This window comes from Metopolophium dirhodum, chromosome 4 (assembly GCF_019925205.1).
Source record: "Metopolophium dirhodum isolate CAU chromosome 4, ASM1992520v1, whole genome shotgun sequence".
Lineage (NCBI taxonomy): Eukaryota > Metazoa > Arthropoda > Insecta > Hemiptera > Aphididae > Metopolophium > Metopolophium dirhodum.
In genome coordinates, this window is record NC_083563.1 from 14,496,839 (window position 1) to 14,520,200 (window position 23,362).

The window sequence follows — 23,362 nt, forward strand, 5'->3', positions numbered from 1 at the left end:
GTGTGTAAATGTGTTATACCTCGTCAGTAGATATTATCTCTACTAGGATTTTTATGTCCCAGGGTTAAAAGATATTACACTTTTCAAATCAGTTCATAAAGTACTTAGAGCCCCTAAATGTATTTTATTATGCCGATTTTTCAGGAAGTCACACAGTTTTACCCCACGAAGGTGATTGCGGCACTGGTCATTGGTCGTAATAATTATTATCAATTATAAAGACCAGAAGTTATAAGTAATAAATTCGATATCGTTCGACCCAAGATATAGCGGTGATTATCTTTGTACCTGATAGCTGATAATACCTACATACAATAACAGACGATCATATTATTGGGTATACGTATACCTAGCTAATTGGACTGCTTCTGTTTGTAGATTTGATCACGATTTAATCTCTATTCTATGCCGACTACAACACACCATAGAGTAACATACGGAAATAAAGAATTATTTTAGTCCATAAGTTGTCCATGGTTTATCACTCTTATAATCTAAGACCGTGATCATTACAACTGTCTATCATAAAGAAAATACAGTGTTACCAGTATGTGTATTTACAAAATAAATAGTAGCAGTAACTTACTGTTAATTTATGTCACAAATAAAATCCTGTTTTTGTTACTCAATTAGACAGTCTGTACTACAGTTGCAACAACTGTTAACTGTTTTAAATCACTGCTGTAGTGTTGTCTGTAGTCTGTTTACTGTTACTGGCTATTATTATATAATTTATAGCATGGTGCCATTACGTCAACGACCGATACTACTAATTACTGGTGTACTACAGTAGTATTGTAAACTTAATAAATTTCACATTTTCACAATAATATTATCATAATAAATAATATACTGTGCCTTTGTAGTTTTAACGAACTTCAGCTAGTTAACTGGAGTTCTAGACTCTAGTTAGGTATTTAAACATGTTTAATTTACCAACTTACTTATTTTGTTATTTTCAATAAAATTCCAAGACCAATTTATTTAACTTGATGTACCTACCAGAAATGCATTCGTTTGTAAGTATAAGCATTTATGTTAAATATTATAATTTTTAACAAACTCTTTGGTTAAGAATGGAAAAAATGTAACATACATATTATTATACATTAATTCTAATACATATTTGTATGTGTACAGTTATGTATTTGTATACAATTTGAATAAAGAATACATTAAGGAATACATATTATTTATATTTTATCTTATGTTCAAATTGCTTGCCATCTTCAGTTAAACAAAAATCTAAACGTTTCAATACTTCAGCGGAAGTAGTTTTTTTCAATATTGATTTTTCAATTTTGTCACAACAATCTTTAATTCTTAGTTTAAGTTCCTCCACACTATTGCATTTTTCTTTATACACTTCATTTTTTAGATGGCCCCAAAAATAGAAGTCAAGAACACTTAAATCAGGGGAACGAGGTGGCCATTGAATAATGGGGCTGTGAGTTCCAAACCAGTTATTGTCTCCATACATCTCATTGAGGTATGCACGTATAGCCAAGGTATTATGTGCTGGTGCACCATCTTGCTGCCAAATCAAATTCAAACGCTGTTGAAGTGAAATATTTTCCAATAGTATGGGTACATCATTTTTCAAAAAACCAAGATACTTATTGCCATTAAGATTTTCCTCGAAAAAATATGGACCGATTAAATGTTCATCAATAATCCCACACCAGACATTCACACCCCAACGAACTTGCTTATTGGTCTCATTTATCCAGTGGGGATTTGAATGATTCCAATAGTGATTGTTATGGTGATTTACTTGTCCATTATTGTGAAATTTCGCCTCATCAGTCCAAAGGATATTTGTTAAAAATTGAGGATCCTCTTCTAATTTTACCATGCAATGTGCAATAAAATTGAGCCGCCTTTCATAATCACTTGCTAAGAGCTGCTGAACAGGATTAGCCAGGTATGCATGGTGTTTATTTTGTTTGGCAATTCTTTGAACCGAAGAATATGTCATGTTTAATTCATCTATAATTTAAAAATTAGAATACTTATTTTGTAATTTATAATGTTTATTTAATAGGAAAACCAAATACCTGCTACAGTTCTCAAAGAAATATGAGGATTTTCAATAAATTTGGCCAACACCGAAAATGAATTATCGACATTGATGACTGTCGAAACTCTACTTTTTGGTTTTATAAAACTTCCGTATTTTTGCAGATTTTTGTACAGAATCTTGTATGTTCTGGACAAGGACGATCAGGATATCGGGTTTTATATAATCTATAATTAATATAACACTAGATGTATAATATATGTATTAAATCCAACGGTTGTAACCTCGGAAAAAAGCCAACAACAAAAATCGCCGGTTGCAATTGAAAAACATTGTAATGCACCCACACCAGATCTTCATTCTTCAGCAGATTTTTTCTGTTCATCTAATCGTCTTTCTTCAGCAGCTCCATTTAATAAGGAATGCACAAATCTAAAGGAAAAACAGGTACATGATTTAAATTATAATAACTACAACTGTCGATTACACATTTTCTGTTTAAAAACAAAAAGTCCAGAATTCAGAATTGATTATTTAAAATGTATACTTACATAACATTTAATTTAGTGCACAGAATGGTGGTGTCCGGTGCACTCGGACTTTGGAGTTCTAGTCAAAAAAGTGAAGCCAATATCAGCTAATGATCAAATATTGATTAAACGAGCCAAGTCGCGTTTTGCTTATTGGACGAGAGAAAACACGGTAATATTTTGGTGGTCCATATTCAATGTACAACAGACAATAAAAAATAATTTTCTATAACAGGTTCGATGTTGCACTCTAGACCGTTAACGCCATACACAACCAACTACATATGAGTTGCCATCTTGTTGGCCTACAGTATTGGAAAGTGATTTAGATGAATTAAGCAATGCATTTTCAAAATTCTAAGATTTTTAAATTAAAAATAAAAACAAAAATATAGCAGTAAGCACTGAATATGACTTTGGACTTATTAATCCTACCACCCTACACACTACTACACTATAGTGGCCAAATTAATTCTAGTTATTTAGGTATTCTATGTTATTATCAAAAGTAATAACCTTGATTCTATGGTCATTGGTAATAACAATGCAAAGAGATATTAATTATACATATACATATATTATAAATTAATATAATCATGGAAAAAATCATGTACTATTATAACTGAATAATCAAGTAGATTACTGATAATAAAACTTCTAAAATTATTAAAAATCTGTATTTCAATGATAAATGTATACAATAACAATTAATAATAAATGTACAAATTATGATATAATGGACCATAATATTAACAATAAATTAACTTAATTTTTTTTTTATACATATTTTAATAATATACATATAACTGAGTATAGCTTTGGTAGATTTAACTAATACAAAATAATGTGTTAATTATTATTATACATTTAATATTTATATTTTCTACTGTTTACCATGGAATGTACCACTGTTAATACCAGAATACCTATGAGGATTTAATATTTTTAATAATAATTTTTTTTTTTTGAACAAATCAAATATTGTACCTCTTCTTATATAAAATATCATTTAGGCACATGCACATCGAATAAAGAAGTTTGACAAGTACATAACACTAGGGTCTGTGAGAATTTAACATTTTAACTTTTTTTATAATCCCGAAGAATCAAGATAAAAATTAATTTTACACATAATATAACACTAATTGTACAGTGGTATTAAAATTACAATTTATTACAAATCTGGAAATACAATACCAACATAAATTTAAATAATATTTTCAACAAGTTAACATTATATAATACCTAATAAATATAACTCTGAACTAATTTAATATTAGGTATAAACAACTTTTTTTTGTGTTTACAATTTCAATTTAATGCATTTACAATTCCAAATCAAATATTAGTATAATATAAATATTTCGCCATAGGTCACTTCAATAGTTGTAATATACTTGGTAGGACTAGGTCTTTTTGACCAATCACATGAATTTAATCAATAGGTAGGTATTTAAATAATAATGATATACATGCAAATACATAAGGCACTAATAAACTTAAATAATTATAAAAAAAATAATATTCTCAATGTCATGAACAGGGTTTGAGACCATTGTCACAGAAGGGTCTTTAGCACGCCAAGCTCTAATTTAGCAACCCTTGTTTTTTTAGATTTAACTATCATTATTATAGTGAAATGCCATCAATTTAATGTTTTTAAAATATGAAATATTATAGCACCCCACATTTTAGAGTGTTCTTTTTAACACATTTTAAATTTTTTAATGTATATTTTCTACTTTAATATAATGCAAGTGATAACCACTAACAAAAACTAGGGAGAGAATAACCATTTTTTAGATTGCTTAATTTTGATTATTTAAATGTTTGATTTGATGATTTTAGGTTCTGTTTAGCCCTGAACCCTGTTCACGACCGAATTTCTCACATTTTATACTGATATTATCGTGAACCATTAAACAATTTTACTTTAATAAGCCCAGGACTATGAAAAATCTATTTCAAAATGATGATACAGTTTAATCAAAATGTTCGTTTTGCAGTTATGCAAAATATGAGTAAAGATAAAACATGTATTCAAAAAATTAAAACAAACTTTTCAATCACCCCAGACTTAGTAAAATTTAAAAATGGTGTTAATAATATTCTTATTTGAATTTAGTACTAATTATTATTTAATGACAACACCAATCATTGACAAAAGTAATTAAGTATTTATCATTATACAATGTAATACTAATATCATTAAAAAAAATATATGTATATTAATAATAATACATTTATATTTTTTTAAATACTTTACATTGAGCATTTATACTATTGTTAAAGTAATAACTGAAAAATAATTATAAATCACATACCTATTTTATTTTGTTTTAAATTCTTTATTTGATTTACACAATCTACATATTATATTGTGTGTATTAAACACAACATACATTATTTTATCTTTTGATTTGTAATGATTGATGTTGTCACCTCATTTAAATTAATTAAAATATCATACAAAGTACAAAACATTAACATTCACAACATTTTTAGTTTCAATACACATCATTTGTAATATGTATGCACTTAGTCCAGCTACATTTTTCCCACTTCTTTGCAATTGTCTTGAATATCTAAAAAGTTGCATTTTCAATATAATAATTTAATAATATTACAATTAAAAATATTTATACATACTCTTTTTTGTTCTGTAGTCTGTTGAAATATTTAAATCCAATATGTGAAAAATTATTTTTATTTTTCACAGTTACCATTTTAAAATGTAATTAAACATAGCAATATGAATATAATTTTAACATACAGGATCTTCTGAATTGTGTGTCATTGGTAGCTGATTCCATTATGGCATATTTAAATTAGGTAAAATGACCTATGTGAAACTGATTTTGAATCATCACATATTATGTAGATAAATAATTTTCTATTCACTTTTAGTTTAGGAACTAAAAAGTGGAGATTTTGATATAACATTTGTAGAGTAGGTATAGACTTTTATAGTTTATGGAAATGCGGATGTTTATACTTCATAGATATTTTTTTAGTTAATAATCGTGTAAATAATTTGATTAAACAATAAGGTACTTACCTACTCATCACTAGTATCAATTTTATTATATTACGTGTAAAATCACCAACACAAGGTGCAGACTGCGTTTAAAAAATTAAAAACATAAAATAAAATATAAAATAATGTTGTAGTAGAAGCTGGAAACTGTAGTTTATTTTAATTTATAATCCAATTAATGTAACCGAGAATGTAACTATTAAATTCATCATTGAATTATTATTCAGAGATCACTTTGGGATAAATGTAAATTAAATTAAAAATAATTTAAAAACATTTTGTGAAAGTAACAAGATTACTGCTAATATTTAAGTCTTAATTATTATTAACAAATAAATACAAACAATAGATTTTTTAATAGCTTTTTACTATTAACATTCAGTGTAAATATAGTTTCTGATCGACTTACCAATATGTAATAAACCTATATGTAATAAAATAATTATTCATATCAAATAATCCTAACAATTTAATGCAAGGATTTTCATAAATTGATCTTACAGCAGCCTTAAAACACAAAAAATACATTTGTACATAATTTACAAAATTTTAGTTCCCTATTATGGTGTAGGTATTAATACAAACAATAAATTGCTATTCGAAAACACAATTTCGTATACCTATTATTATTTACTAAATACCTACAATTAAATTAAACTAAAAATAAACATATGATTACATACTGAGTGTCTATAATATAATATTATATATGAAAATTGAATCTTTATTACGAATACTTATCGTTTACACAGACCACAAGAAAAAATAATTAAAAATATTAAAAAAAAAAAACACACATCATTGTAAAAATATAGTTGGTATTATAGTATTTGATGAATTTACTATATACGTTTATGGCTTTATGTTACCTCTAAAATCCAGTAATCACATTTTTATTTAATAATTCATAAAATACAATATTATGCTCTTATAAAAATATTCTTGTGCTTCTGATATCTATTCACCACCTTAATTAATAATTAAATTGATAAACGAAAATAATAATTTAAATAATACCTATATCATATTATTATAATTCAAATTCAAAATTATAAGCTATTTTGGTTTATTGTCATATCAAATTTCAATGAACAAATTGGTCCTTAACACAGAACTCTTTGATATAAAAAGTTGCATTATATTATATCCGTGGATTCATCATATTGACGTACCTAAAGTATGATATCTATCATTAATTTATTTAATCTATGGCAAATCTCAAAATCGTTGCAGAAGACACAGTCGCTTAAAAATTCTAAAATTTCAATTAGCAAAGAAGATATGAGCAAAAAACTTACTGCGTTTCGTATAATTTTATTTTTCATAAATCACAATATTCTAAGTTCTGGCTGTATTCTGGAGCGTTTCCTCATGGGCGTCACAGTTCACACACGTCACGGATTCCGCCGAAGGAGTCGATAATTAAAGTAAGTTTGTTTTTATATTCTTTTGGGGCTTAAATTTACTTTTAAGACTTAAAACAAATATTTAATGTCACGAAAAATGTGCTATCCAAGTGTTGTATGCGCATATTTTAGTTCCGGACTAGAAATGTATAAAATACGCGAGATATAAACGCCGTCGTCGTTTTTCCAGTCCCTGTTTGTAGAATAATTATAACTAATAGGTGCATACCTATACAGGGTACTTAATATAAATATATAAATATTTTGGTTTAATTTATAGAAATATATGTTATGACTTATAACTGATAATAGTCATAAGATACAATTTTAATTAATAACTGGTAATTTTTTTTCCAAATACATACAACATTATAAGTTATAGGTAACTATTAATTTAGTGTCACATACTTAACTTCTATTGTTCACCTAATATCTATATTCTATATCATAGGGATTAGGGATGTATAACCATGTACACATAAAAGTATATTCACGGAATGGTCAACTGCCTATCCTGACGTGTGCGCACTTATGAATAATATACTTACTCATATACTCGTATAGGTATATTATAATATACCTCTATAAATAGTGTAATACTACATACACGAATGTGTTACCTATTATGTCCCTAAAAGTTCAACAGTTATTATTATATTAATTTATTTTTTAAATATAGGTAGGTACATTACAAGACTAATTAAAATCACATTTTTTTTTTATTTTTTTGAACACAATGTTTTAAAAATTATTAATTAATTTATTTTTATACCTACCTAACAAAATAAGAAAAGGTGGATAAGTGGATGTCGCTCTGCTGTACGGTAGGTTACAAGTGGGTCACTGTAATGGATGGTGTTAAATTTGAATTCAATGATATAATATCATTGTATAAGAAAAACGATTCTGAGCGAAAACGGTCAGTCAGCCTATGATTTTACCAAGTATATTTGATGATATTATTGTGAATAAAGTAATTTATATATAACCTATTTACGTGGAGCCTTGTTTTAAATTTTCAATCCTTAGCCATAAAAGTTAAAAATTTATAAATTTTTAACTACAAAATAATTAATAAATTATAAATTTGATAAATGTTGTCAAAATTTGAACTTTAAATGCTTATAAAAAAAAATTGTGCCTATGTATTTTTAATATTTTTCAACTGCTATTAGAACGATATATCAGGAGCCTATTATTATGTTGTAAAAATATAAATTTCAGACGCTCATAAAAATTTAATTTAAGTTTCTTCTAGACATTTTTTTTTTTGATAAAGGTAGACAAACTTATGAGTAATTTTATATTACATTTTCAAATCTTAGATTTAAAAAGAAAAATTTTTATGAATTCTCATCAAAATAATTTGCTATTTTTCGTGATTTTTCCGTATTTTGTCAAAATTTGAACTTTAAATGCTTATAATTAAAAACTGTGACAAAGGATTTTGAATTTTTTTCATCTGCCTTTGAAACAATAACCTAGGAGCCTTCTATTAAATTTCCAAGCTTTTTTACTCAACAGATAAAATTTTATTGATATTTATAGAAAAAAAAACTAACAAAAAAAAATTGAAAACTGACAATGGCCGTAAACAGCTCAAAAAGAGTCAAAATATTTTCAAAATTTTATGGTGTATATAAAATGCTAATATAAACATTCAGTCAACATTTCATGTCCCTTCGGTCATTTGTTTTAGAGTTACACCAAAAACCAAAATCGATTTTCTCGAAAACAGATTTTACGTAAAAATTCCCGTTTTTACTTAATTTTTCTTTTGTTTTTCACGTCGCTTGTGAAAACTACTGGAAAATTTTTACTTTTGACCCCCCAAAGTACCAACTAGATTCACTTTCCTATCAGAAAAGTTACTATTGAAGAAAATCCAAGCACTTTTACTGTCCTAAAAGGTGATGACAGACACAAAAATAAAATAAAAAATAAATAAAAAAATAAAAAAAAAAACACATCATTGTAGAATCAATACATTCTTCGTTTCGCTCAGAATCTAAAATACATAATGATTAATGTTATTTAATATGATTTGTAAGTACATAGCAGATTATACCTATCACTTGGTGACGATTATTTTTGTTTTATACGTTCTTCGTAATTCAGTTCCGTCACGATAGTTTTAGTTTTCGTTAAATGTGAAACATACATTTTCTATGCATACGGGATACGGGCATTAAATATTTGGGTTTTAAGAGAACACCTCAAACGTACGTTTTATTTTGGGGGTTTTACGGGATATACCTATAGGAGATTTTCTTCAAATTTTCACATTTCACTATTTGATATTGTGATATTATTTGTACCTAGGTTAAGTTACTGTTTTAGAATCGATCGATATGTTACCTAGGTATATCACATTCTTTAATTTAAATTCTGGTAGTCGAGTATTGGACAAGTACCTACGTAACTTATAATTCGTATCGTAATGTAATTACTAAAGAAATATAATTTCCCCAACAGTGTCTAGGGCCACCGGCAGCAGAATGCATTATAGAATGTCTATAAACTTGTGGTCTAGTATATGGTTAAAATTGGCATGCGACCAACAACTGGGGGCTTGTTCTGGAAAATGTAAATGATCTAATAAGGTTCATCTCATTATTTGAATTAAATTAATTTTTAAGCGATTGTTGTGTTAATCAATTTTTTAATTTATTTCATTCAACACACTCGTCTTAGTTTTCTAGTACCTCTAGATTTCTCACAAAATTCATATCGATCATCTCACAGCTTTCATATTCAAAACCAAAAAAATATGTATTTTTATCTTATTTCAATCTTTTTCATCGAACACCATTATATATTACAGATCATAATGATACTAGTATTGTATACTAGATAAGTTTCAATTAGCGAGATGTAGAGAGAGATGGAGATGGAGCGAGATGTAGACGGATGAAGATAGCTGTTTCTTCGACGACAGCGTGTGCTGCAGTACAGCTAGGTTTCACTGGAAGAGTCGATGTTTATGCGTAAGTTTGTTTTTATATTATTTTGGTCTTACATTTGCTTTTTAGACTTGAATTAAATATTTATTGTCGAGGAAAATCTGTTAACTAAGTAACGTAGAAGCATATACGTTTACTACTACCTACCAAAGACGCAATGTATAATAATAATAAATTATACGCCAGTCCGAACAATCCAAACGCTGTCTTACTCGTAGTCGAGTTCTAGTTGATAACTGACTTGTGAATAAATGTAATTTTTGTTAGGTATAAAAATAAAACTAATAAATCCTTGAATACAACATTTAAAAATACAAACTCTGTGTAATAAAAATTAATATTAGGTATTTATTGGTAGGTTTATATAATATCTGTAGACTGTAACGCATAGGTCATTAGAATATTGTAGAACATTTTACTGCATAAGATGCGTGTTATTTCAGAATTGGCATTCGTCAGTGAACATTTTCAAACTGGGAATAATATATCATAAGCAGATTGAAATGTGTGAACCTTTCAGTGTTTCGAAGACTAAGTTTCGTAGCAGATTTTGATTCCGTCACGGGGTATGTATTTTCTTATTTCTCAGTAGGTTTTTTTTTATTATAGTTAATTGATCAGGGGATGTATTGCCCGAAAATTTGCAATATTTGTATGTTAACTATACTGGTATAACACTATTCGGGCTATCAATAAAGTCGTGTTCAAAATTAGAAAATTGATGAGGTATGATATTTTTTTAATCAATTCTTTCGAGTAGGGAATTCGCTCAATGATATTTAAATATTTTCACCGATAATCAAGTACGATGACTTGTAGATAACTAGAGACTGAGTGAATAGGAATTAGGAAGTGTGTGATATGGCAAAGATAAGGAAATGGGTCAACAGGATTTCAGAATGTTTGGTGTATGAAAGGGAAAGATGAAAAAGAAATGTAAGGTTAGGGTAGGTAAGTGGAGTGAGAGTAGCAGATATGAGAATAATAAGTAAATAGGTATTAAGGTACAAAAGAGGATAGAATAAGAAATTAATTAATTAAGGGTAGTGTAGGGTAGTGTACATATTGTAGTGAAAACAAGAGAGAATAGGTTTAGGTGGTTCGGTCACTGTATGATAAGAGATAGTGAGAGTGGCTATAGAAGTTAATTTAGGGGAGAAATGATGGACGAGAAGACTGAAGAAGAGATGGATAGACAGAATACCGATCATATGGAGGTGTGGAATGAGAGTGGCTGAACCTGTATATAGCTGTGAGAGACGGGGGAAGAAAAAGTGTAAAGATAGAATAGTTAAGTTAACAATGCTGAATACGTAGGAAAAGATCTTGAATTGCAAAGGCCCTATTGACTCTTTGGCTTCAACTAACCATAGGTTTACCTAACTCACCTTCTTATGACTCATTAGGACACTTTGAATAAAAAGATCCTGAGTTGCAGGTTGCCGAACTTAAGTGTTTGATTATCAAGTTGATCCTTAGATTGTTGACAACCTTAATCCATGCTATGGATGAAGCCCATAGATAATAAAGATATGGATAGTCCACGCCTATGTTAAATACATTTGAGGCCGCGTTCCCGGAGGGGAAGGCAATTGAGGCTCCTTTATATTGATAGTCGATAGTCGATACTCCGATACTCGATATAAGTATACTTTATTTGGCCTCAATTTATTGTTCCCCTCGAAGACCGCTGATAAGACCATTATGTCCTATCCATATCTTTATTATCTATGATGGAGCCATACCCAGCTCACTCGTGTAAACTTGTTGCCGGTTGGGATGTCAGCGCACTATTTGTTTTCCATCTTTGACCCACGCGTAGCATACCAAATGTACGATTAAGAAAACACTAAAATTATTGGGTCAGAGAGAGAAATAAATGGTGCGCTAAAAATCTGACATCCCCTTAGTGTTATCAAGTTGAAGAAGCAGTTGATTGTTGACAATTTGAAATTTAACATTAACTGTGGTAGGTATTATGATTGGAAGTAAAAGTAATTAGAAGGGCTGTGAATTTAATGCAATGAAAAAGTGTTAAATATTTGCCTGCATGTATGCACTAAAAACAGGCAAATATATGCACTGAAATATTCAAAAATATGCACTTAAAATTCAAAAAAATACTGAATGAAAACGTTTTTATTAAAATTTTTTTTAATTGATAAATTATAATTCAAATTGGTTTACAAAAAAATTCTTTATTTACACACTTGGTAGGTAGGTATGTAGGTAGGTAACGGATGAACCGAAAATATAAAAACATTTTAAGAAAATAAGCATAAATACGAAGAAATCATGAAAACATGCAATTATATTAACTAACCCCAAAAAAACGCATATTGGGAACGGTGTTGTAATAATAGGGATCTCCCAAAAAAAATACCTACCTACTAATAGTTCAAACAAATCATAAAAGCCAACTGTAATAAATATTAATTTATGAAAAAGTATATTAAAAAGCATTATTATTATAAATGAAACAAAACTATGAACTATGGACCGTGACATAATAAAGGTATTTCTATATTTTTAGCTCCATAATTTCTGTTAAAATATTAGGAAAATGTATTAAGTACCGTAAAAGTGCTAAATTTGAGCTATTACTTAAAATATTATATTCATAACAAATTATCATAGAAAGTTAGGTACTGTTATTCCACATACTTATTATAGTTTAATTTAACTACAACATTCTAGTAGAGTCTGATTAAATTTGGTTCCACGACTTTGATAATACAAACTTTAAATACTAAACTATAGGTCTGAAATTTAGTTTATATAAATGTAAATAATCCAAAACATATATTGTTTCAAAATATAAAAATAAAGTGTCTTGTATTGTAGTAGGTGGGTAACTTTCAAAAAAAAAAACTAAAAAAAATCATACTTGAAATCTATGTATAATATACGTATATTGTAATAAATGTTCAAATGTTTACTATAATACTATAGTACATTATAAAAAATTAACTTAAGTTCAATATAATACATTATAACAGGTGTTCAAATAAACATTTCATACCAACAATTTTGTTAATTCACACAGTCTCTCTTCAATTTTAAATTTTTCTTCAAATTATCTACAAAATATAAATGTTTAGTAAATTGGAAGACTTGATTAAGTATTTAATCATCTATCTAAAAGAGATGTGCCGGGTCGCCACATTACTATATCGAGGGGCCATGGTGCAAGTGTCATCCATAAATATCATAACATATATTATATTAGAAATACAAACTTAATATTTCACCAACAGTAAATATTATAAAAAAATATTACGAAATGTACTATACTCATATTATATTATGATTGTATTAGTAACAAACTCTTGAATTAGGTGTTATGTTTGAGGATTTAATTAATTTCCTAAAAGGAAATGCCTCAAGGTTGCCTCAGTAAGTTGAGGGACTGTAGTTAAAGTGTCGTCCACCAATAAAGTACCCGAAAAAAAAACGATTAATTCAAATATAGAAGGTACTTATATCATATACTTTTATCAAAGTATGATTGGGTTAGCCACAGTCTTGTGTAAATTATATTGTCTTATGTTTTCCCAATCTAATAATACAAAATACTGAAAATTAATGAAATCACAAATATTAGTACAATAGAGAGACTGTGCATTGATTTACAAATTTGTCTTAAATTTACTTTTTGCATAGAGAATAATATGAAGGCTTAAATGCTGATAAATCATTAATAGAGACTCGTTGGTCGCTTTTATGTGCTTCAAATTGTTTACACGAGTGAGCTGGGTATGGCTCCATCATAGATAATAAAGATATAACATAATGGATAGCACAGAATAGTCTTATCAGCGGTCTGATCTTCGAGGGGAACAATTGAGGCCAACTCGAGTATCGACTAACAATATAAAGGAGCCTCAATTTCCTTCCCCTCCGGGAACGCGGCCTGAAATGTATTTAAAATATGCGTGGACTATCCATATCTTTATTATCTATGGGCTTCATCCATAGCATGGATTAAGGTTGTCAACAATCTAAGGATCAACTTGATAATCAAACACTTAAGTGCAGCAATCTGCAAATCAGGATCTTTTTATTCAAAGTGTCCTAATAAGTCATAAGAAGGTTAGTTAGGTAAACCTATGGTTAGTTGAAGCTATGGTAATGATAGACGACTACCATCACCGGTCGTGAGCTTTGCGATGATCTTTTCCTACTAACTATCAAGGTATTCGATATTGTAAACATAACAATGAAAGAAAATATTTAAATATTATTAATTTGGTTAGGTTAGGTTAAGTTAGGATGGGGCAGGCAATTAGATGTTAACTAATTATCATAGTTTTTAACACGGTCTTAAAGACTGTCAGCAAGAGTTGTACCAGTATAGTTATTAAAAACTTAAATACAGCCAACATTAAATAATGATTTTTTTACCACAACAAATTATAAAATGTATTTTAAAATATAACAAAATATTATTTTATTAGGGTTTTATAAGGTTTTCAATACTTATGAGTTTTTGTAAATAGATAATGTATAAAATCAATAGTTTTAATTTAATATATGGTTTTGTGTTTTAATATCCTATTGTCAAAGAATTCTCAAGGTTTCCTTTCCACATTTTTTTACATTGTGCTAAATCTAACTTTTTTCCGCACATATTTACAAAGACTAAAACAGATATCTGCCTATGTTTTTATTTGCATTTAGACTTCATAGTTTTTAATTTAATATTGACTGTAGACCCACCAAACACAATATTATTTTAAATTAAACATTTTATGTCCTTTATAAATTACAATCACATAGTAGAGTTCGTGCAGGACCTTTTATCATTTAATTTCTTTGCATCCTTTATAATTTACATTCATTTTTATACATTTTCTAATACATATATTACCGTGATACACCTCTGATCATAATAACTGTTCGCATTATTATAATGTAAACAACACCTAGTTTTTGGATTGTAGTTAATATGTATTGCAGTATTTAGCTTCCAGCGTATTCTTTTGTTTAGTGTTATTTCACCCAGATTTCTCAAACAATTTTTTCTTCACTTCATTGAACTCTAATAGATTTTTTCGTATAAAAAGTTTTCAAGATTAACCGGCTATACCTGGGAGTACGCTGAGTACCTGTGTACATAATATATAATTTGAAAAGAGACTGGCTAGGTTCTCTCACGTTCCCCATTCAATTTATTTTTTTATATATTTAACTTTTTTTGATTCTTTTATATATTATATCTTTTTTTAAAACATTAACAACTTGGTGCAATATGATTTTTTTTAAATTTTTTATCTGCTTCTTAAAATGCGTTTACCTGTGGTAACCCAAGTTCCACTTTCAATTTTTTTTCATAATTTTAATTCAATTGATTTTTAATATGAAAATTTTCAAATTTGTGAGTCTTCAGAGAATTTTTTTCTGTTATTTAATTCCTATCTAGATCTTTCTATATAGATTTTTTAAACACTGACAAGCCGGCGCCAACACCCTCCTTCATATTTTTTTTTTGTAATGTAACTCTACTTGAATATTTAGTATTGACGTGAAAATTGATAACTTGGTGCCTGTAAATAATCATTCTTTAATGAACTAAATATTTTAAATAGTTTTTTTTTGTTTAAGATTCTGGGCATTTTAGTTTGAAATTTGTAATGTGTATTCCTACAGTAAATTTATTTTTTTGTTTTCTAAAATGCATTTGCCTGCAGGTGCCAACACCCTCCTTCAATTTTTTTTTTTAGTAATGTAACTCTAGTTGAATATTTTGTATTGACTTGAAAATTGATAACTTGGTGCCCTTTGAATAATCATTCTTTAATGAACTAAATATTTTGAATAGTTTTGTCTGTTTAAGATTCTGGGCATTTTAGTTTGTACTTTGTAATGTGTGTTCCTACAGTTAAATTTTTTCAAGATTTTTTTTTGGTTTCCTAATATGCATTTGCCTGCGGGCACCAACACCCTCCTTCAATTTTTTTTTATGATTTTACCTCTAGCCTAATTTTTAAACATTGACAATCGGGTACCCTTGAATAATCCTTATCATTAATGAACTAAATATTTTAAATGGTTTTTTTTGTTTAAGATTCTGGGCATTATAGTTTGTACTTTGTAATGTGTATTCCTACAGTAAAATTTTTTCAAGATTTTTTTTTGGTTTCCTAAAACGCATTTGCCTGCGGGCGCCAACACCCTCCTTCAATTTTTTTTTATGATTTTACCTCTAGCCAAATTTTTAAACATTGACAATTGGGTACCCTTGAATAATCCTTATCTTTAATGAACTAAATATTTTAAATGGTTTTTTCTGTTAAGATTCTGGGCATTTTAGTTTGTACTTTGTAATGAGTATTCCTACAGTTAAATTTTTTCAAAATTTTTTTTTGGTTTCCTAAAATGCATTTGCCTGCGGGCGCCAACACCCACTTACAATTTTTTTTTATGATTTAACCTCTAGCCAAATTTTAAACCATTGACAATCTGGTACCTCTTGAATAATCCTTGTTTTATGAAATAAATATTTTAAATAGTTTTTTCTGTTTAATATTCTGGGCATTTTAGTTTGAACTTTGAAATGTATTTTTCTTCTGTAAAATTTTTTCCAAATTTTTTTTTTGTTTTCTAAAATGCATTTGCCTGCAGGCGTCAATACCCTCCTTCAATTTTTTTTTTAAGTCATGTAACTCTAGTTGAATATTTTGTATTGACTTGAAAATTGATAACTTGGTGCCCTTTGAATAATCATTCTTTAATGAACTATATATTATGAATAGTTTTGTCTGTTTAAGATTCTGGGCATTTTAGTTTGTACTTTGTAATGTGTATTCCTACAGTTAAATTTATTCAAAATTTTTTTTTGGTTTCCTAAAAGGCAGTTGCCTTTATAAATATTGAATATTAAATATTGATTTTGAAGTTTTTTTGAATTATTCAATAATATTTGAATATGGAAATAGATATTTTTCATAGAATACCTACATAAATTAATTTTTATATTGGTATCGCCATTCGTATAATTAGTAGGGAATGTTGGTACAGTTGGTTGGGTTTTTTAGTTTTTTAATACATGATAAATTTAAAAATGTGTTTAAAATTTAAATTATTCAAAAATTAATTTGGCGGGAAATTTTCTTTTGTCAATTTTATTTTGATACTTTTTTGAGAATATAAATTTGATTTTAAGGCTTGGCTGCGTTGAATCTTGAAGACTTTAAGTCGATAGACTAATATTGAATGATTTACGTTTTCGATATAATACGAATTTGAAAAACATATCTAACAATTTAAAAGGCTTGACTGCGTTGTATCTTAAAGACTTCAAGTATAAGTTATAAGACTAATATTGATGAAGTTAGGATTTCAAGTATTTTTAAAAAAACTATAAATCTAATGTTCAATTTTTGGAACTTAATTTAACAACTGTGTTCCAAAATACAGAATATAATATATAGTGTATTATATATGGATACATTTACGACTTATGTTACACTTATAAGTTATAATATATTTACAAGACTTATATTTATTTATTTGATTTTTTGTTTATTATAGTCAACAAATAATACCTTTTGGATAAATTAGGTATTCACAGAGTTAATTTGAAATTATGTTAATAAATCATAACCATTGTTATTACTTATTTGTTAACTGTTTTCAAAATTTACATTAACAGTAGTAATATTTAAAATAAAATTGTCAAAATTGTACTTCATTGTTAATGTAGTCGTTAAACGTCTGTGTTAAAATATTTCCTTATTTATATGAAAAAAATATTATATAGCCATATAGGTAGTATTATTTAAACATTGTTAATTAATCAAAAGTTCATATTATATAATATCCATTTATAACTTAGAATATAAATTTAAAACCATAGTACGTGCAGTGCTACTCTACCTATGTTGTGTTAAAATAAATTAAATTATTTATCTAAGTAATCACTGTAGCTTATGAAAAAAACAGTCTGTTGTGGCATTGTTCATGTACAAAATGTATCTGAACCACTCAGAACATCCTGAAAAAAAGTTCTAATGATGTGACTGATAGTTATTAATATAGTATAGTGCAGTGGTCGGCCACCTTTTGAAGAAGGTAAAAAGAAAAAAATAACTGTTTAAAACTTTAAAATAATAGAGCATAAAAATTACAGTTTTTAATAATATAATAATTATAATATAAAAGTATGGAAATTACAACTGCTTTAGGCTTAATTTGATTTTTGTTGTTGAATATTGTTTATTATTTTTTAAATTTCCACATTAAAATTTCTTGTGCTGGCTCGAAGTACATGGTGGAGATGGTCATTAATTAAACATGAACGGTATGGATTTTTAATTTTTTTCATATGAGAAAAGGCCTGTTCACACACGTAAGTGGATCCAAACATACTGAAGTATTTTGCAGCTATATTTTTAATTTTTTAAAATGATGCCGGAAGTTCAACGAAAAAAAGTAAAGGAGATGCTTTGAATGAGTCTTTTAAGATATCTTGTGACTGCAAATCTATTATTTCCATTTGAAGCTCAACATCCAAATCTTCATAATCAATATTAAATGGATTGGCGAGTAGTTGAAAAACGCAAAGTTTTACTTTACTGAACAGAATAGAAAATTAATATTATAATCCAAATACACTCATCGTATCTACTCTAGGTATCTTATCGGTAACTGTCAAGGTATATCTACCATTATAAAATATGACTGATAGAAACGTTCAATTATATATTTTATACAATATGATTTTTTTGATATAATATTCGATTAAATGTCGTTGTCGTAGAATTTAAAGCGGCCGCCGGTTGCCGACCACTGGTGTAGTGTGTACTGAAAGAATTCAGATTTGTTTGTTTAATTAATATAGTATTAAAACAATTTTGTTAATTTAACACAAGAAATCGATATTATTTTTAATATTTTTTAAAAAAATTAACTTAAATTATAAACTTGCTGTATATTTTATTATGATTGCTTCTAACAATAATTTAAGAAAGATAATGTGTTTATTGGTGCAAATGTATGTTTTATTGCCAATTATAAAAATATTGAGTGCTGAGTGGGTATAATATTACATATAAATAATAATGTTTATTTTAGTAACAGTAAATTATAATCGTATTATAAGATGTAACAACTAATAGTTATTAGGTTAAGTTGCGTTCGATTGTATACGACTTAAGCAATTATTATATTAATTTATAACTTATTATTTTTAAGTTAGTATTGCTAACCTGTGGTTATAATTTATAAGCGGTAGTTATGTTTTTAGATATTTTAAATTAAGATTTTTGTATTTGTATTTTAGAAACACTTGTATTTAATTTTTAAATAACCTAGGAATATTTAAAACATAATATTATTATATTATTCATATTATTATAATACAATATTTAAATATAATATATTATGAACCTACTGCCCTACTATTTCTAGACGTTTACATGGCAATAGCAAAATTCTATTAAACATATTAGGTACGTAAACAACATTTATTAATATGACAAATATTTAAAATTTCAAAAAAGGGGGACCCTCGTGTTAATACCCCTCACTTTGTTTTTTGGATAGCGCTGGGAGTTTTTGTGCACAAACATCGGGACCTGGTGCACATTTCTGCACAAACGATGCACAAACGTTTGGCACCTTAAAAATTTCAATTTTCCAAAAAGAGGGTGTCTCGTTTCAATGGCCCCCCCACTTTGTTTTTTGGATAGCGCTGGGAGTTTTTGTGCACAAACGTCAGGACCTGGTGCACATTTCTGCACGAACGATGCACAAACGTTTGGCACATTCAAAAATCCAAATATTCAATGTGGGGGGCTACCGTTTCAATGGCCCCCCTTCCCCATTTTGTTTTAGGGATAGAGCTTTCAGTTTTTGTGAACAAACGATTGGACTTGGTGCACATTTCTGCACAAACGATGCACAAACGTTTGGCGTGGTCAGAAGTTCAAATTTCGAAAGTGGGGGGGCCATTGAAATGGACCTGATAATTATACTCGTACTGTCTGTATTAGTGATAGTTATGGCGAAAGCCGTCAATAGATGGCTCTGCCGTCAAACACTCATTGATACGCTGCGTCGATAGGTGTCATTGGCGCTTTTTCAGAACGTCAAACTATTTTATTGTATACGTTCATCAATTTAATAACATAATCGACTAAAACAGTGAGTCAGACGATAATTCAGTCAATGAATTCAGTTCTCATAGTGCCGAAATCTGATGTGCCAATCAGTGCGTTACTTGTGTTAAGCAGCCGTCGCCTGTTATAAGTATGGGCCAGTGTCATTGACAACATCAAGATCATACTTCACAGGATCATTTCTGTAGTATGCATCGTCCCCTCCAGGTGCAAATCTGGAGTCGTCATTAGCTACGATGATGAGACTTGTCCATGTACCAGAGCGTGAGACCGCCGGTGGTCTGCTGTTCGCAGTAATGACCATTCAGCAACGATGATCGCAACCAGCTCTGCTGGAAGGTATATGGACAGTCTGAGTAGTCCACTATAATTATTAATCGTTGATTAGAATAAAACTCTAGTTTGTTTGCTCAGTGGTTTTGCATTGTTGTTGATAATATACAACAGTTATTCAATGTGTTTTGAGTTAGTTGTCGCCATGAGCCGACTATAATTATTTCTTATTAAATATTTAAAACCACTTCCTCTATTCCTAAACGGCAATGTTTACATATTGATACTTATAATTTTGAGGATTGTGAATTTGTCATTGAAATTTTAATTTAATTTTATATCTTTATAGTATATTATAAGAATGAATCATGATTTTGGAGACAAATTACATTAAATTGGAATAAAAAACCTATGAGATGCCCTACATAACAATCTAACCTTTAAATTTTATTAGAGGTAAATTCACTCTATTATTTAAACTAACAGATTTAGACGTGATCTTCCGAGTGAAAAATTTGCTATGTTACGCACTTGTAATGAATGTCACGTCACTCGACGGAAACAACAAATGTCGATGTAACGTCCTCATAAATTAAGAGAACACTTGTGTGTTAAACACAACATTACTGTGGAGCTAGAAGAGATCACTTTTCATTTAAAACGTACATAGTATATGGTTTTATAAATTCTTTAAATGTGATGAGTATAAATTAAATGTCCTAATGTATGTAGTAGATAGGGGAGCAAATGAATAGTGTATGGTGACTGAAGCGTTAAACATTATTTAATATTATTAATTACAAGAAAAATGCATAGTATTTTTACAACATGTTTTTATCTAATAAGTATTAGTTAAGTTAATGCAAAACCACTGAGCAAACAAACTAGAGTTTTATTCTAATCAACGATTAATAATTATAGTGGACTACTCAGACTGTCCATATACCTTCCAGCAGAGCTGGTTGCGATCATCGTTGCTGAATGGTCATTACTGCGAACAGCAGACCACCGGCGGTCTCACGCTCTGGTACATGGACAAGTCTCATCATCGTAGCTAATGACGACTCCAGATTTGCACCTGGAGGGGACGATGCATACTACAGAAATGATCCTGTGAAGTATGATCTTGATGTTGTCAATGACACTGGCCCATACTTATAACAGGCGACGGCTGCTTAACACAAGTAACGCACTGATTGGCACATCAGATTTCGGCACTATGAGAACTGAATTCATTGACTGAATTATCGTCTGACTCACTGTTTTAGTCGATTATGTTATTAAATTGATGAACGTATACAATAAAATAGTTTGACGTTCTGAAAAAGCGCCAATGACACCTATCGACGCAGCGTATCAATGAGTGTTTGACGGCAGAGCCATCTATTGACGGCTTTCGCCATAACTATCACTAATACAGACAGTACTGCTAGGCAGTACGAGTATAATTATCTATTAATTATAATTTGTAGGTACCTCCTACATACTAAGTATGGACCTATTAACTAAAGTTAGTTGCTAAAACTGTCTTCAGTATTAACACAAATATTTTATTGAGCAAATATTTATATGATTTTATCAAAATTCTAAATTCTTCAACTCTCATAAAAAATTATTTTGGGTTTATGGTCAACTTTCATCTTAAAAATACCTACCTATACTATACCTAATGTCAATTTATGAGGAACCTTGTATTAAATTTTCATGTTTTTCGGCAGGGTGAAAAATTATTTATCGACAATAATTGGAAAAAAAAACTAAAATGTTTAATGTCTCCAAATTGTTCGTTATGTTTTTTTTACAAAAATAGTGCAATATGACCTTAAAATTGTAAAATAATATGTTCTAAATAATCTGTATAAATATGCTTAATATTTAATCAGTAATCACACTATTTCCACTTACTTTACTTACCTACTATAGTTACTACCTATACGAAGTTCAATCGACTATAGGCGCAATTTCAACTTTTGACTTGGGGGGTGGGGTGGCTGAACCATTGCAATATAGCATTTTAAAATTGTATGTCCTAGGTTTTTGATTTTGGGCATAGCCCTCCCCCCCCCAATTCGCGCCTATGAAGCAAATATATACGAATCTACGAGCTCTACAGCCTACAAGACTATATATACGATGTAGATACCAACACGTCATAATAATGAGTATCATCACTCATCATTAATCACTATCCACAATTTTTTTTTGATATCGATATTTTGAGAATACTATTTTGGACAATTATTGATCACAAGTCAGTGGTGTAGCCAGGATTTTAAAATGAGGCGGGGCAAATTCAAAATACTAAAAAACAAAATCAACAATAATTAACAATAACAGTTGACATTTTTAATTTAATATAATTAAATTTAAATTTAACTTCATTTTTACCAATCTAATAATAATAAACGTCGATGATATTTTGAAGAAAAAACATTGAGTACTACTTCTTCTGTGATTTCTTCGGATTTGTTTATCTTTGCCATAGCTAACCTATTTAGTCTCTCTTCGTTCATTCTTCAATAATTTAAGAGTTAAAAATATGCGTTCCGGTGTCGCTGATGTAACCGGTAAAGTTGCAAATATTTGTAGTAGTAATTTTACATTAGGGGTAATATATTTTTACAATAACGTAATGCTTCTATAGCTGACTCTGGTTTTTCTGCTGTACTATCTTTCCACTGGTTTCGCCACATAGTTAACTCTGCTTATTTGAGGTTTATTAAAGCATTTTCATACTGTGATGCAGCACTTAATATGGAGTAATTATTGTATTCACTAAAATTGGCAGGGGTAACCCTTCAAGTGCTATGACTTCTTTCAATTGTTGATTAAATATAGTTTGTAGTTGTTGTAAAATACTATCAAGGAAAGGAATAATAATTGATATTCGGTAGTATTCTTCAGGACTTTTTTGTACGTTTAATCTATTTATTTGTCTTCCACATACACGTAGTATTTTTATTTCAATATTTACTTTGGTAGCAATTGAAGTAACTTCATTCAATATATCTT

The 23,362-nt window shown here is 28.7% G+C and overlaps 1 protein-coding gene, 1 long non-coding RNA gene and 2 other non-coding genes across 4 annotated transcripts; 2 read left to right on the top strand and 2 right to left on the bottom strand.

Annotated features, from left to right (window-relative positions):
- The first annotated feature begins 825 nt into the window (after nucleotides 1-825).
- On the top strand, nucleotides 826-2,710 carry LOC132943516 (uncharacterized). Its single transcript, XR_009664350.1, has 4 exons — nucleotides 826-1,019; nucleotides 1,379-1,924; nucleotides 2,045-2,467; nucleotides 2,588-2,710. It is a non-coding gene; the product is annotated as an uncharacterized LOC132943516 (long non-coding RNA).
- On the bottom strand, nucleotides 1,073-2,190 carry LOC132943515 (uncharacterized). The gene is made up of 2 exons (XM_061012542.1): nucleotides 2,058-2,190; nucleotides 1,073-1,989 (listed from the first exon to the last, which is right to left on the bottom strand). The coding sequence occupies exon 2, from the start codon at nucleotides 1,976-1,978 to the stop codon at nucleotides 1,190-1,192; it is 789 nt and encodes a 262-aa protein (XP_060868525.1). The 5' UTR covers nucleotides 1,979-1,989; nucleotides 2,058-2,190; the 3' UTR covers nucleotides 1,073-1,189.
- A 17,524-nt stretch (nucleotides 2,711-20,234) lies between the features above and the next one.
- LOC132944027 (small nucleolar RNA U3) lies at nucleotides 20,235-20,438 on the top strand. The gene has a single exon (XR_009664407.1). It is a non-coding gene; the product is annotated as a small nucleolar RNA U3 (small nucleolar RNA).
- An 836-nt stretch (nucleotides 20,439-21,274) lies between these two features.
- On the bottom strand, nucleotides 21,275-21,478 carry LOC132944028 (small nucleolar RNA U3). The gene has a single exon (XR_009664408.1). It is a non-coding gene; the product is annotated as a small nucleolar RNA U3 (small nucleolar RNA).
- Between the last annotated feature and the right edge of the window lie 1,884 nt (nucleotides 21,479-23,362).

Bases quoted from the DNA above. Each gene is read 5' to 3' on its own strand.
- LOC132943515 (XM_061012542.1), bottom strand. From the start codon at position 1,978: ATGACATATTCTTCGGTTCAAAGAATTGCCAAACAAAATAAACACCAT.